The following is a 15,859-nucleotide window of genomic DNA, read 5'->3' as shown; positions in this document are numbered from 1 at the left end:
AGCTGCTGAAAACGTACTTAGTGCAGACACAAAACGTCCATCAGCTTCAAAGTGTGTCAGAAAAATGTCCACATGATGACTGATGGATGAGAGAGGTCCCATTTTTGTTGTTGTGCACAAATCATTGAACAACACAAACACTTAGAGCTCCTTTCAGTGCTGCCTGTTTTGTTACTGCACACATTTCTGATGGTCCTACAGTCCAACGTAGCAAACATCTCCCTGAAGCCTCTTCCTTAGAGACCAAAGGTTGGATCAGAGCAGCTGAAAGGACACATCTATGAATGCAGGCAGAGACTTTCTCACAGCCTCACACTTCATCTGATCACATTTAGACTCAGGTTCTCTGTTAGTCACTGAGATTACAGACTCACATATGTATAATAATGTAAGATCAACAGTAATAATAACATAACAAAAATAAAGCCAATTCTTTCACAAAGCCACTTTGACACAGTTATCCACGCCTTTGTCAGCACTTGGTTGGATTACTGTAATGCACTTTATGTAGGGGTCAGTGTTTCATACATCTACAGAGCGTCCAATATGCTGCAGCTTGAAAGTTGGAGCACATTTCCCCTTTTTTAGCTTCACTTCACCTGCTGCCCATTTCTTTTTAGGATTCCTTTTAAAATTATTTTATTTGCTTTTAAAGCCCTCCATGGCCTAGTCCAATCTTATCTCTCTGAGCTGCTACAGCCATATACACCCACCTGCTACAGCTGTATACACCCACCTCTCTCAGGTCAGCTGATCAGCTGTTCCTGAATGTACCCAGGACTGAGCGTAAACTTAGAGGAGATCGTGCTGTTGTAATTTTGATGTATTATGTGTTTTATTTTTTACTGTTTTTTTATTCTATTGTTCTTAATCTACTTACTGTACAGCACTTTGGTCCTGTGCTGGGTATTTTAAAGTGCTTTATAAATAAAGATGGTTTGGATTGGATAAAATTAAATACATCTTGTTCTCTTAGAATTTATTGTTGTGATCCAGTGGAACTCTTTTCCTGCTCTCTGTTATGGATCTCTGTGACTACAATAAAATTCCCTCCATCCATCACTGAACTGTACTGAAGTAAAACGTCATCCAAAGGACTGCAGTACACCAAAGGACACCACTAATAAACACTGATTACACTCTGTTCTTCTTGCAGCAACAGGTTTTTCTGCAGGTAACAATTTCCCATGTTATCCGCAGCTGCAGTTGAGCAGTAAGACTGTATTTGTCTCTATTCAAATGATGATTCAGTGAATTTGAATTATTCTGCAGCAGGAGAATGACCCCAAGCATACAGCCAAATTCATTAAGAACTATCTTCAGTGTAGAGAAGAACAAGTACTGGAAGTGATGGTACAGCCCCCCACAGAGCCCTGAGCATCATCGAGTGTGTCTGGGATTACATGAAGAGAGAGAAGGATGTGAGGAACAACCTACCAGCCGAGTTCCTTCAAAAACTGTGTGCAAGTGCACCTAGAAGAATTGATAATGTTTTGAAGGCAAAAGGTGTTTACACCAAGTATTGATTTGATTTATCTTTTGTTCATTCCCTGCATTTTATTGATTGTTGAAAATATGGTGACTTTCAGCTAGCAGGGCTCAAATTAGAGCACCTATCAGTCATATTTGTAGGTTATTGTTACGCCCCAGTCTAGGGGTACAGAAACATAACATAAGGGTTAGAAAGGAAGTGACCCCCCCCGGTCCCAAAAACCATACTCAGAAGTCAATCTTTGAAGTGAACAGTGGTTTATTTTTGTCTACACTGAAAAACTGAACTCTGGGATGAACAAAGCCCAAAATACCCCCCCAAAAAAAAAACAAAAAAACCAAAAACAAACAAACAAACAAAAAAACAAAAGAAGAACAAGCTAAGTCAGGAAAGGAGGTGCTATCTAAACCCTGTGTGAAACATAAACCAAACAAAAGACACATGCTACACCTAACTCCCTAACTGAAATAAACAGGAGAATATTAAGGCAGCTCACACCTTCTGCTTCAGTGCCTATTTACAGTTTACTATTTACAAGTGAAAATGTGTCTACACACTATGTGCGAAGCTCTGTAGGTCTCAAGAATCACACACACGAATGTCACAAAGTTTGGAGGCCAAGGATGGCTCTGCTGCTGCTGTCAGTTGCTTCCGCCAACAACTGCTGGTGAGGGATGTTTTAAAAACAGCCACATGATGAGGGGACCAATAACCCACCGCCAGCTCTCCAATCAGGAAGGACCTGTAGATACTTAAAGACACATCACAGAAACTCTAGATGGAAGAGGATCTGGTATCCCACAGGTCATACACCAGTCGTCTGACTAGGTCTCCGCTGAGAGGAGTCAAGAAGGTGAAGATCATGCAGTGTAAAGTCTCTAGATGGCCAGGGCCATAACAGTTATTGCCAATAACCCTCAACTATTAAAATACATTTTGCTAAGGTGACTTTAATGTCTCCTGTATTAGATCAAATTAAGCGACAACATATAACCACTGTTTTAACCTCCTAGGACCTGCCGTCCACATATGTGGACATCACATTTTGCGTTATTTAGACCAAAATACTCAATTTTGCTCTACATGGGCCTGATATCCACTTACGAGGACATTATACTGCTACTGTTCTATCAAATTTTTAAATGAATATCCTCATTAGTATGGAACGCCAGGACTGCCATAATGAATTAATTAAATACACCATTAAATAATTAATTAAATGTGGCAATAATTAATTGGCTCTTATTTTTCTTAAGAACAAAAATAAGGTAAAAAAAAAAATATCTGGAAATTCTTTGTTTTTACATTCATTGGGCCCCAATATGCCCAAATATCCAAGAGAAATTAAAAATGCATGTCGTGGAAGAGTTCGGGTCTAAGGAGGTTAAAAATATATGATCACCTTTGGTTACTCTGGTATGAATAACTCTGAATCACTTTATGGTAAATAACACTATGTGCAGAAAACTGTGAAAGACTTCCAGATGACAAGTTTGTAGTTCAACATACAAGTGACGACCTTTGACCTTCATCAGGTTTTATTTAATTGTGCCAGAGAAAATCTCATATGCTCTTCATGCAGCTGAGTACATCAAGTGTTTAAAACGGAAGCTGTGCAGGTCTGAGATCAGCAGCTTTGTGAAACACCAAACCACACACCAGCTTTCAGCACGTGTGGTACTTTAACCTTTGCACTGTTTTCATCAGTTCATTTTGCAGTTAACATGTTAGATGATCTGTCTGCTGTCACTGGGTGGTGCTGAGGTCTGAATCTGAGGGCAGCTCCTGTAATCACAAAGAAAACAGAACCATCACAAACTCAGATATAAATTTTATCCCTCAAAATTGAAATAAAGCTGATTCTTCTGTCCTCACACACTCAGGATCTGAAGTTCTTCTCTTACATTTTTTCAGTTCTACAGTTTAATCCATAGTTCCTGATTAATGAGGAGTTACTGAAGTACAAGCTTGTAAAAAAGATGTTACTGTCTTTACAGTAGTGATGGGATTTCCGGCTCTTTCACCTCCCAACCGACTCTTCAGGTTGTTTTGTTGCTTTCATTAATTTATTATTAACAATAATATAAAATTATGCACAAAAGGAATTACTAATGTAAAAAAAGTGGTTTTATTTATATATGTTTATACATAAATAAATGCTGTGGTCCCTAGAGACAAAGCACATACAAACTCCAAAACACATTTCTAGCGTTAACTGAACTTCCAAAACAGAGCTACCTAGATCACTTAAATTACACAATTGAAAGCATATGTGTATTGTTTGTGTATTTATACACAAGCACTCATATATATTCAAATAATTTTAAAAGAAAGTTCATTTACCTGTTACTACCACACACCAAATCCGGTCGTTGGTACTTCCTGGCTTGTGTAGCCACTAGGTGTCATGGTCCTGGGTCGGTGACCCAGCGCTTTAAGTTTATTATTATCCTTTTTCTAGTTTATTCTGATTTTGTATTTGTTCTTAGGGTTTGAGTTGTGTGTTTCTTTCATCCCTACCTGTGTCTCTCCTCTGTGTTCTGTCCGTGTCCCCAGTTGGTTGTATAAAACAGTCCTGTTTCCTGTTTTACTTTGTAGGTTTGTGTCTCGTTAGGTCCATCAGTTCCAGCTGTGTCCCCTCCTGTCTGCCATTTCCTAATTACCTGGTGTGTGTATTTATACTGCGTGTCTGCCTGTGCTCCTCGTCGCGTCGTCTGTGTTCATTCCCTTTGTTTCTCTACGTCTCCCTGTTCTGCTGTCCTCATCTGCCATCTCTGAGTTTCTCCCGCTGACCATATGTCCAGGTTTGTTTGTTAGTTTCACCCAGTTTAGGTTTATGTTCAGTCCTGCCCTCACTTCTGTTATTTTCACTGTAAATAAACCTCCACTCGCATCTCCATCACCGTCTGCATCTTGGGTCCTCATTTATTCATCACACGACTGCTGCCCCAGTCGTGACACTAGGTAACAAAAGCTCAACACTGCGCCTAGCATCCTGGAGCACTTCTGTCGTGTTTTGTACGTGTTTTGGAGTTTGTACGTGCTTTGTCTCTAGGGGCCACCGTAAATATACTTTTATTTATTCATGCCACATAAAATGTAATAAATAAATCATATAATACAAAAACCAACTATTCAAATTTCAACTTTTAATTATTTAAATTTTCAGCTTTTTCCTTTTACAAATTTAAAGTGAAACAGCATAAAACACTGCAAACCACAACACAATTAAATATAAACTAAAATATGAAAACAAAAAGAAGATGCATATTCTCTGTCATATAGGCCTGCATGAATAAACTTTCTGAATCCTTTATCATCTGCAACTGAAAATAGTTGTGGACAGGGGCGGATCTAGAGACATTTTCTTAGGGTAGCAAAGAAATCAAATGGGGTGGCAAAATCAAAGCCTTCACAATCTCATTGTTACAGCTTAAATTACACAAAATGTCAGAAATCTGCACTGTCATGAACAAAAAATTTAAACCTAATTTTTCATTATTTGTTGGATCAACCCACTGAGGTCTGAAATACAACCGACCATTTTTGACTCCTTTTGAGTTTACGTCTTGATGCATTCTCAGTCATCCAGGAAAGTAAATCTCCAAAAGTTGAATCTGTTCATCTGGACGTAGCGTTTTGTGGGAGAAACGTTTCGTCACTCATCCAAGTGACTTCTTCAGTCTCAGCTGACTGCAGGTTTCCCCAAACCTTATAAACAGTACATTTGCATAATGACTGAAACCAGCCCACTGAAGGAACAATGGGCTGTGAGGTCAGTTCCTTAATCATAATTATGCAAATTCCCATGACCATTGATCAACAATCACTGACCAAAACCCACTGATCAACAACCACTGATCAAAGAACACTGATCAATGGCCATGAGTACCATTCACAGAGAGTTGGGGAATGGCTGCAATCACAGCGTTGTAAGATGGCGAAAGATGTACCCTTAGGCCCCCTCCTCGATTCAGAGATGGTCTTTCCCTCTTCACGTAAATGGCCTCCTTGACTCTGCGCTCAAACCAGCGTTCCTCCCTGTCCAGGATGTGTACATCCTCATCGTTGAAAGAGTGTCCACTGGCCTGTAGGTGTAAATAAACTGCAGAGTCCTGGCCAAAATCTCTCTTCACTTGCATCCCAGTCACGGAAGCGTTGGAGGTAGTCCGTAAGAGATTACAGGATGACACCAACCTCAGCAACAGGACCACTCTCAGCATCGACCAAGTGTGTTTGCTTTTGGAACTGTGTCTTCATTCCACCTACTTCACATACAAGGGTCAGTTCTACAGGCAGAAACATGGGTGTGCCATGGGCTCCCCAGTTTCACCCATCGTGGCCAATTTGTACATGGAAGAAGTGGAAAAGAGGGCTTTGCTATCCTACCCTGGAACACCACCAAGCCATTGGTTCAGATATGTGGATGACACCTGGGTGAAAATCAAATCTCAGGACGTACTACATTTCACGGATCACATTAACTCGGTGGACCGACACATCAAATTCACCAGGGAGGATATGAAAAGTGGCAGGTTAGCCTTCTTAGACAGAGATTTCCATCAGTAATGGGGGACATCTAAAGGCTGACGTGTACCGTAAACCTACACATACGGATCAGTATCTAAGGTTTGACTCTCATCATCCACTGGAGCACAAACTGGGTGTCATCAGGACGCTACAACACAGAGCAAACACCATCCCCACTGACACAGCGGCCAGGCAAGCAGAAGAACATCACATCAAGAAGGCCCTGAGTAAATGTGGTTATCCCAGCTGGACTTTTGTCAAAGCGGGAAAGGCACCTAAAGAAAGCTCCAGTCGATCCAGGAGAGAAGGACAACCGCTGCCCAGGCGAAAACCTGTAGTGATCCCGTATGTGTCAGGAGTATCGGAACAGTTGAGACGCATTTTTTCTAAACACCGTGTCTCTGTGGCTTTTAAACCCCAAAACACGCTGCGCCAAAAACTGGTCCACCCCAAGGATCGGGTCCCCCGACACAAACAGAGTAACATAGTGTACGCTGTTAAGTGCCAGGAGGATTGCCAGGATTTATACATCGGGAAACCAAACAACCTCTAGCGAAGCGGATGGCACAACACAGAAGAGCAACCTCATCAGGCCAGGACTCTGCAGTTTATTTACACCTACAGGCCAGTGGACACTCTTTTCAACGATGAGGATGTACACATCCTGGACAGGGAAGAACGCTGGTTTGAGCGCGGAGTCAAGGAGGCCATTTACGTGAAGAGGAAAGACCATCTCTGAATCGAGGAGGGGCCTAAGGGTACATCTTTCGCCATCTTACAACGCTGTGATTGCAGCCATTCCCCAACTCTCTGTGAATGGTACTCATGGCCATTGATCAGTGTTCTTTGATCAGTGGGTTTTGGTCAGTGATTGTTGATCAATGGTCATGGGAATTTGCATAATTATGATTAAGGAACTGACCTCACAGCCCATTGTTCCCTCAGTGGGCTGGTTTCAGTCATTATGCAAATGTACTGTTTATAAGGTTTGGGGAAACCTGCAGTCAGCTGAGACTGAAGAAGTCACTTGGATGAGTGACGAAACGTTTCTCCCACAAAACGCTACGTCCAGATGAACAGATTCAACTTTTGGAGACTTTTGAGTTTACGTTTGTATTTCACCCTCAAATTGTTTCATTTTATTTTTTTTTCCCCTTGCCTTGTTTGGTTTCATTCTTTTCAGCTCAACTGAATTTAGTTTTTTTTCACTGACATACTGCATTAGTATTACTGATCTGAAATCACACAAAGAACTTAAAATCCTAGTAGCATTTTTTTACTGTAAAAAAACCCCACAGACATGTTGGGTAAATGTTTATAACTTGAAATGCAAATATAAAATGTACATTTTGTAAACATATACAACTATTTATCTAAAAATGCAGCCAATACACCTGCAGTTTTTTTCATTTTGTACAACCATTTAAAAATATTACTCAAACTAAAATGAGAGAACAATCAGGTGTCGCAATAAGATGCCCCACAAATGATGTGTGTCAGTAAAAAAAAAGTTTGTCCACCAAAAGACAGAGGAGAACAGCACAGGGACAAACCTGCAGGCCTGACAGCAGGAGGTGTGTCACTCCACTGGTTTTCTACTTAGTGACAGTGTTTACACTGCAATGTGCCTTTGTGACATTCATTAGTGCCCTCACTGACACACAAAACAAAACGACTACACAACAGAACAACTACACAAGACAACACAACACACTAAGTATACACTCCACACAAATCTTCCACATCTAAAAGCTCTCTCTCTCACCCACACTCGCTCGCTCTGTCTCGCTGCCATTACCGTCACTCCCAAAATTTTCCCCTCTTCCTAAACAACCACATCCCACGTGTTGACTTTTTTAAAAATTGGTCGACATGTTTCTCCATGACTGCAGCTGCCAATCAAAACTGTTATGATGATGTTTCACCCCAATTTAACATCGCCGCGGTAGGAATTAGAAATCAAACTTATGGGAAAGGAGACCCCTTGGACATCAATCGGCGTTATGAGAACTATTACTCACAGTGTGTGAATGGGTGGATGACTGGTTGTGTAAAGTGCTTTGGGGTCCTTAGGGACTCGTAAAGCGCTATACAAATACAGGCCATTTACCATTACTGATAACAAAAGAAAGAATTTTTGGAAAAAAATTAATTAATTAATGAATTAATTTATTTTAGTCTGAGTGGTAAGCCAATCACATGACCACTTAAAGACAAAGCAACAAGGTGATATATGTATACCAGTTTATAAATTGTGTTGATAGGCCACGTAAAACCAGAGACATGATAAACAATATACACGGCGTTTTTTCCTCAATAGTTTCGTCACGTTTACTGTCTAAGGACAGTAAGCTCTCTTTGCTTATTACCAAATATAATAAAACAAAACAAAAAAATGCCCTTTCCTGTTGGTGGAAAAATGCACCATGTCGACCAATCAAAAAAATGACATGGCAACATGACATTTGGTTGTTTAGGAAGAGGGGGAAGTTTTAGGAGTGACGGTGAAAGAAAGAGAGCAGAAACAACAGAGAGTGAGTGAGTTTTAGGTATCAGGCTGTGATGTTCTCCTTTATAGTGGACAGAAATTATTTTTTTTGGAGTGGCACAAATAATTTGTGTGACATCTTATTGAATGCAGAAATAAATAAATAATAAATAAAATATATTACATATAATCAACACACCGTACTAAATGAAGGTTTTTATAAGTCACATTTATAATAAATAAATTCTAATCAGAAGCCTCTTTATGATTATGATTTTCCCACCATCAAATAAAACAGATAAATGCTGATTATAGATCTTAGTTTGTTGTTGTTCCTTAAATTATTTATTTATTTAAAATATTCTGGAACAATCCAGAGGATGTGTTTTAGTTACATTTTGGTCATGTGTTTTTTAAAATTTTATTTAAATTATTTAAATGTTTTTCTCAATAATTACTCCAAGGTTTTTTGTTTTGTTTTGTTTTGTTTTTTCCAAATTTCAGCTTGTTGTTGTCATAGTAACAATGTCAGTCAGTGTACTTACTGCTTTTCTTGGGTTACTGCATCTATAACATGAGCTAGCATTGTTTTATCCCATTAAACAGAAATGAGGCATCTTTGGCACAATTTTGGCTTTAGATGCTGAGATTTGAAGCATTGGGTTTTGCATTATGTCCACTGACATTTTTACATGGTGTTCAAAACAACTGCCCAAATATCTGCTCAGAGATGTATGCAACACAAAAAATGACTCCCCCATTCAAGCACCAATGCCACAGCAAGTTTTACAGTTTCACAAAAACAAAATGTTTTATTCGTCTTTAGAAGAACATCAGAGGGGAAAAACTAACACAACAAACAAAGCCTTGTAGAAAGGAAACAAAAATGACATAAAATAAATGGAAAAAGGCTTCCCACCCCTACAGCTACAAAAAATTATAATTAATTACAATATTAATAATTTGTACAAAAAATTAATTTAGCCCTTCTAGATGCAGAAACTTCATCACACAAGTAAACACAGCCTGATTGGAAATTGGTAGGAACGACCAGTCTTGTAGTCGCTCCATTCAATCTCCAACCAATGATCACCTTCCAGCTGGAACTTACATGAGCATAAAGGAAGGGAAAAACTCAGTGCATCATGGGAATCCCCCAGCAGCCTACAGGGTCACCTGGTCCAGCCCTAACTAGTAGATGGTAAATGGTAAATGGTCTGTATTTGTATAGCGCTTTACTAGTCCCTAAGGACCCCAAAGCGCTTTACACATCCAGTCACACACACATTCACACACTGGTGATGGCAAGCTATATTGTAGCCACAGCCACCCTGGGGCGCACTGACAGAGGCGAGGCTGCCGGACACTGGCACCACCTAGTAGAGATAGTGTCTGTCTCCTGAATCCAAACTGGAAGCTGGTTCCACAGAAGAGGGGCCTGAAAACTGAAGGCTCTCCCTCCCATTCTACTTTTAAATACTCTAGGAACAGCAAGTAGGCCTGCAGAGCGAGAGTGAGTCAATCAAACCTTTATTTGTCACATGCAATATTTACACCTGCAGGGAAATTGGACCATACAGACATTACGTGGAAAGAGAGGCCAGAGACGGGTAGTAATTTGGAAAAACACAATGAAATGTACAATACAATGGGCAAGTGGAGGAGGAAAAAAAAACCCTCTACTCATGCTGGGCTCCTTGTGGGAGGTCAGCATGAGAAGAGAAAACAAAAAAACTCCTCTGCACTGAGAGCACACACATATTCACATCACAACAGCATAAACCACATGACAAGCAACGAGGAACAAGTAACAAGGAACAGTCTAAACACAGTCTGTAAACACGACCCTCCAGTTCCTCCACCCGTCCATCATGTACCGGCAGGGAATGTCCCTCCAGGACACTCAGGCTCACCCGAGCCCAGGTTTCTTGTAGAGAAGAGGGTGTCAATAGCATTCAGGGACAAGTTGATCAAATTCATAATTCCTCTTTTAGGTTTTAGAGAACAGACTGTGAGAGAGTTCCAGGGAAAGAGTAGAAAAGTAGAAAAGTAGACGAGACTAGACAAGGACACTGAGAAGCCAAGCAGGAAACTAACTCTCTGGATCAATAATCAAGTTGATGAAGCTGTTCGCTCATTTTCTCTGACTCGCTGCTTGGAGCTCGACATGTCAGAGTGACGTCCTGTCCAGACTCTGCTGGGATGTTTTTCTGGTCTGAAAGAGGAAACAACACAGAGCAGAGAGGTTAAAGGTCAAAGTACAATCATGATCAGAATGATTGACTTTAAATAATTTGTTTATTTCCTTTGACATTTGAGTTTTTAGTTATGTTGGATTTAATGAACAGGTGACGCATTGAGGGGGAATTTTAGCCTCATGCTAAACATGCAAAGTGTCAGAAACTACAAGCCAGAGTGATGTGTTAGTGAGCTGTGTCGTGTCCAAATTCATGGGCTGCATCCTCCTGAGGACACATTTGTAGACCGATTACGTCACAGCGACGCGCCGAAGGCTGTCCAAATTCGTAGACTCCTCCGAATGCAGCCGACAAATGCGTCCTCCTTTTCCCCGAATTTGAAGGATGGGTCGGGTGTGTCTTTCGTGGCCCACCATATCCCAGAATTCATAGTGCGGCCCAGCCAAACTCCAGTTTCCGGCAATGGCGGCCGCTACTAAGTTTTAAAATTACTCTTACTAATCTTTCTGAGTCACAAAATAAACTTTTAACATATTTTCAGGCAAGAATGTAGCTGTGTAAACATCAAATATCTGCTCGGTTTATCAAGATATCGCATATTTGCAAAAGTGCTTCGACGTTTTTGGAGACGTCTGTTACCCACCAGCTCGATAGCTAGCCGGGAACTCGAGGGTCACTGAAGCCGCCGAGAACGGCACAACTCCCGGCACATCATTTTCAGATCACCGCGGACTTTCACTAGTCAGGTTAAACGTAATATATAAGTCACTGAGACAACCTAAAAAGACTATTGTTTGGCTTTTTTCAGTGTTTTGTTTGTTCATGAGTAAATCGGTTTGGCTGAGATTAAAGTTATTAGATTAGATTAGATAAAACTTTATTAATCCCCCGGGTGGTTTTCACACAGCTGAATAAACGTCAAACAGAAAACTGATTAAAAGGAAGTGTGAGACCAGTGTCCTGTTATATTTTAGATAGCAAGGAGCAGACGGCTGAGTTTATTAAACTCTGTCTGCTGGATGTTCACCATCAATCACCATTTATTTATCTTTCTTTGTGTTTGTTCATCTGACTCACATTCAGGCTGTGGAGGCTGAAGATGCTCTGCTACATGTGGATCAGCAGGATTCAGTTTACAGCTTCTGTAGATGAAGAAACCAACAACAGCAACAAGAAGAAGCACAACAAGAACTGACAGACCAACTTTCAGTCCAACAGATCCATCCTCCTTCCTTCTGTCTTCCTTTCCTCCATCTTTGTTGTCTTCATCCTTCTCGTGTCCTCCTGTCTGACCTGCAGGTGAGAAACAGGTGTGAGGTGTCAGCTGTCAGGTAGGTGATGAGTGAAGAACAGAACAGAATCCATTTCCTCTTCAAACTGCTGTCAGACATTATCTACTGCACTCTGATCACATCACTCAGACCAGCTGCTTTCTACAAAGTCTCATCAACAACATCTTTAGAAACAAACATCAACAACCAGGAAGCAGCTTCACCTCTGATCACACACACACTCAGCTCTACTCACTCACCTGGAGGATCAACATGAAGGTAGGTGGTGTTGATTAGAGTCAAAGGTCCTCTCACTCGCTGGACAACACCACACTCGTATGTTCCAACATCATTAATCGTCACATTCTTCAGAATCAAAGACACGTCTCCATCCTTCATCTGTCTGTCCTGCAGATCCACCCGGTTCTTAAAAGATGGATGCTGGCCTTCTGGATCAAACTGCTCATCCCGGTACAAAAGCACATAATCATCTCCCAGATCAGCTCTGCTCCACTTTACAACTATGATGTTGTTGTTTGGAGCTCGACATGTCAGAGTGACGTCCTGTCCAGACTCAGCTGTGATGTTTTTCTGGTCTGAAAGAGGAAACAACACAGAGCAGAGAGGTTAAAGGTCAAAGTGCAACTGTTCATGATGGGTCTGTCTAGCACACACCCGCCGCTGGAACGAGACAATTTCTACTACACAGAAAAGCAAGACACGAGTAGGCAAAGTTGTTTATGCTTCTCGTGCACAAGGAAGACAACTGGACAAACGCCGTTCTTTCGCTTGACCCCAGTTTCTCTCGTCCGCTCCCCAGTAACACTGCTCTTTTATTGAGGTTACATGAATATGCATAGATTCATTAACACATGACGTCTTACATAGGTATACATGCGAACAAAGAATACCTTGTCTGTGCGTTTTGTGTGTGTGTGTGTGTGTGTGGTCATGTGAACCTGTGAGGACTCCCCAAAGCTGGTGCCAGGAGTCCAGCGGTCCATCTAAGCAAAAGGCCCTTATACTGATACCAGATACAGAGTAGGTTTCCTCCTATACCACATGTGTCAAAGTCAATGCCCGCGGGCCACATCCGACCCGGCGTACATTTATATCCGGCCCACGAGATCATTTCATATAGATGTACTATTATTGTTGTGCATGGCCCAGCGATATGAAGCTTTTCTAAGATACAAACTACAGATCCCATAATGCAGCCCTGCAGCCTCCTTGCTGAAGGCTAGGCTAACTGGGAACATTCCCAGTCAATCAAGTCAAACTTCTGTTATTGCCAAGCTAGCCGCTCACAATGGTGGAGAGAAAAGTTGATTCTGAAAGCAGAGCCTTTCAGCGCCAGTGGGTGACTGAATACATGTTTAGAGACATGCTGGTAAACCCGTGTGTCTTATTAGTGGAGCTAATGTGGCTGTAATTAAGGAATTTAATTTAAGATGGCACTACGAGACAAAACGTCAGGATAAGCTGAAAAATCTAAATGCAGAAACTACAGAAAGCAGAAGAGCTAAAGAAGAATCTGACATTTCAGCAGACTTTTGTCACCAGAGCAAAATCACAAAGTGAAGCTGTTGTGAAAGCAAATTTTATTGTAGCAGAGGAGCCAAATCAGCCCCGTACCACTCTGAAGAGCTACATGATGAAGGTGTGCGACGTCCTGTGTCCAGACAAAACGCAGAGCTTGGCAAATGTGAGCCTGAGGAGAAATACGATTGCTGATCGGGTTTGTGAGATGGCCACTGATTTAAGAACACAGTTGTGTGAAAGAAGCAAAAACTTTCTTGCATACTCTCTTGCTGTGGATGAAAGTATAGACATGATGGACATTGCACAGCTGGCCATCTTCATCCGTGGAGAGGAAATACTGAACATTAAATCGATGCACGGGACAACGACAGGAAAAGACATTTTTTAAAACGTATGTCAAAGTGTAACCGACATGAAACTGCCCTGGGACAAACTTGTTGGACTTACAACAGATGGAGCGCCGGTGTTGTGCGGTGGAAAAAGCAGACTAGTCAGCAGGATGCGAGTAAAGATGCAGGAGGAGAACTGTACTGGTGAGTTATCAGCATATCACTGCATCACACACCAGGAAAGGCTGTGTGGTAAAGTCCTAAAAATCGAGCATGTAATGATCACCGTAACGCAAACCGTAAATTTTATCTGAGCTAAAAGTTTAAATCACCGTCAATTTCAGTCTTTTATGTGGGAAATAGATTCAGAGTTTGCCGACATTCCTCATCATACAGAGGTCCGTTGGCTGAGTTGGGGAAAAGTTCTCAATAGAGTTTTTGAGCTCAGCAAGGAAACCTGTCAGTTCATGGACATGTATGATGCGGTGAAGGCATTTTAAGTAAAGCTGTCACAAATGCACCAGTGCAACCTGCCTCACTTTCCCTGTTGCCAAGTAATGTTGAACCAAGTCAGCGGACTTTGCTGAACTGCACCTGTGCAGATTCAGATGGAGCTGCAGTGTAATGATACACTCAAGGCAAAGTACGACACTGAATGGCCCGCACAGTTTATTAGTTCCACTCCTGAAGCAATGCTCCGTCTACATGCGGCTCCAACCTTGTGTTTGCTTTCATTTTTTTTTTCTGGGGTTTTTGGCAGCATGTTCATATTTCTAACTTGCATAATTTTGACAGGATATATTTTTATGACGTGCAAAATATTTAAAGTTAAAGTTTATTTTTTTTTAAGTTTATTTAATCTGGAATAATATTCCTGTCTGTTTTTATTCATATGTATGTTTAAATAAAATTGTTTTAGTGTGTTCAATAAATGTTTATCTTGATTGGCCCACGACCTAAAGTGTGCCTTGAGTTTTGGCCCCCTGTGCAACTGAGTTTGACACCCCTGTCTTATACCATAAATCAGTAAGAGAAGACATAACCTCTCTCATGACCTTAAGATGTGTGTGCATGCCAGAACACTCTGGAAGGCACACACAGTCTTTGCAGACTGCTAAGGATCAGACCCCTACCAATATGACATCGACTATAACTCTTAGCTTATATGAGTAAATATTTCTAAGCATAAATGACAATCAACAATATAACCCTGACAGTTCACTTCTACAGCAGCCAATCAGAGGGAGAGTCTTCTGTGTCTCTGTAACAGTTGGATTACAGATGTTAACTCCAATCAGCCTCGCACCACTCATGATTCTGAATGAATCAGAAACTCATTCTTAGAGAAATATTATCAGCATGTAAACCAGACTGAGACTCTTTATCTCAGAAATAAACTCAGTTTAGTTTCTAACAGTTAAATCTGACCTGCAGAGACGAACAGGACAAACATCAGCGTGGAGCAGAGTGACGCAGTTACAGCAGACATGTCCGTGTTCTCTGTTTCTGCTGATCTGACTCTTAGTTTGTTCTAAATGTCTGAGTCTGTTGGTATTTTCACTCAATAACTGAACCTGAGTTTAAACCTGAACACATCAGATTACATTTAAGGTTTAAATAAAGTTAAAGCTGCTCGTTCAAACTCTTCCGTGTTGTGTGAGGATGTCGCGTTAGAGTGACGTTTGGTAGGTTGGACTGAGGATGAGCAGAAATAAGTGCGTCATAACAAACGAGGCGAAGACGAAAAGTTTTAGTGTTCAGTTGTTGAACGATCTCCACAGAACAAAATCAGAAGCTCTCATGTGTCGTCATGTATGAACAGTTTGTGTTTCAGTCGCTGAAGCAGAAGTTTTGTTTTGTTTCTGACGGCAGTTTGATTCTTGTTTCATCGTCACAAACATAATCAATATGACAATAAGTCTCAGGGAAATATTTTTACTGTGCAGCCAAAACTTCCTGTTTTATGTCAAAGTTAAATCTGACCTGCAGAGACGAACAGGACAAACATC

At 41.0% G+C, this 15,859-nt stretch overlaps 2 protein-coding genes across 2 annotated transcripts in view; one reads left to right on the top strand and one right to left on the bottom strand.

The window, feature by feature from the left end:
- LOC116335110 (neural cell adhesion molecule 2-like) overlaps window positions 1-11,821 on the top strand; it is a 660,945-nt gene extending 649,124 nt beyond the window's left edge. The window contains exon 8 of the mRNA XM_039608715.1: window positions 11,792-11,821. Coding sequence (XP_039464649.1) covers window positions 11,792-11,805 — 14 coding nt within the window. The 3' untranslated portion in view covers window positions 11,806-11,821. The remainder of the gene's footprint in view (window positions 1-11,791) is intronic.
- On the bottom strand, window positions 10,020-15,659 carry LOC120438321. Its single transcript, XM_039608743.1, has 4 exons — window positions 15,279-15,659; window positions 12,240-12,575; window positions 11,786-12,001; window positions 10,020-10,725 (listed from the first exon to the last, which is right to left on the bottom strand). Exons 1-4 carry the CDS (start codon window positions 15,337-15,339, stop codon window positions 10,616-10,618), a joined length of 723 nt encoding a protein of 240 aa, XP_039464677.1. The 5' UTR covers window positions 15,340-15,659; the 3' UTR covers window positions 10,020-10,615.
- Between the last annotated feature and the right edge of the window lie 200 nt (window positions 15,660-15,859).

The sequence above is a fragment of the Oreochromis aureus genome, linkage group 3 (assembly GCF_013358895.1).
Source record: "Oreochromis aureus strain Israel breed Guangdong linkage group 3, ZZ_aureus, whole genome shotgun sequence".
Lineage (NCBI taxonomy): Eukaryota > Metazoa > Chordata > Actinopteri > Cichliformes > Cichlidae > Oreochromis > Oreochromis aureus.
This window is presented reverse-complemented; position numbering and strand designations above follow the sequence as displayed.

Excerpts from the sequence above, each read along its gene's own strand:
- LOC120438321 (XM_039608743.1), bottom strand. The coding sequence starts at position 15,339 with ATGTCTGCTGTAACTGCGTCACTCTGCTCCACGCTGATGTTTGTCCTG. Across the intron at positions 12,002-12,239 it reads CCTTCATGTTGATCCTCCAG|GTCAGACAGGAGGACACGAG; the intron begins GTGAGTGAGTAG and ends TCTCACCTGCAG. Across the intron at positions 10,726-11,785 it reads TCAGCCTCCACAGCCTGAAT|ACCAGAAAAACATCCCAGCA; the intron begins GTGAGTCAGATG and ends TTCCTCTTTCAG.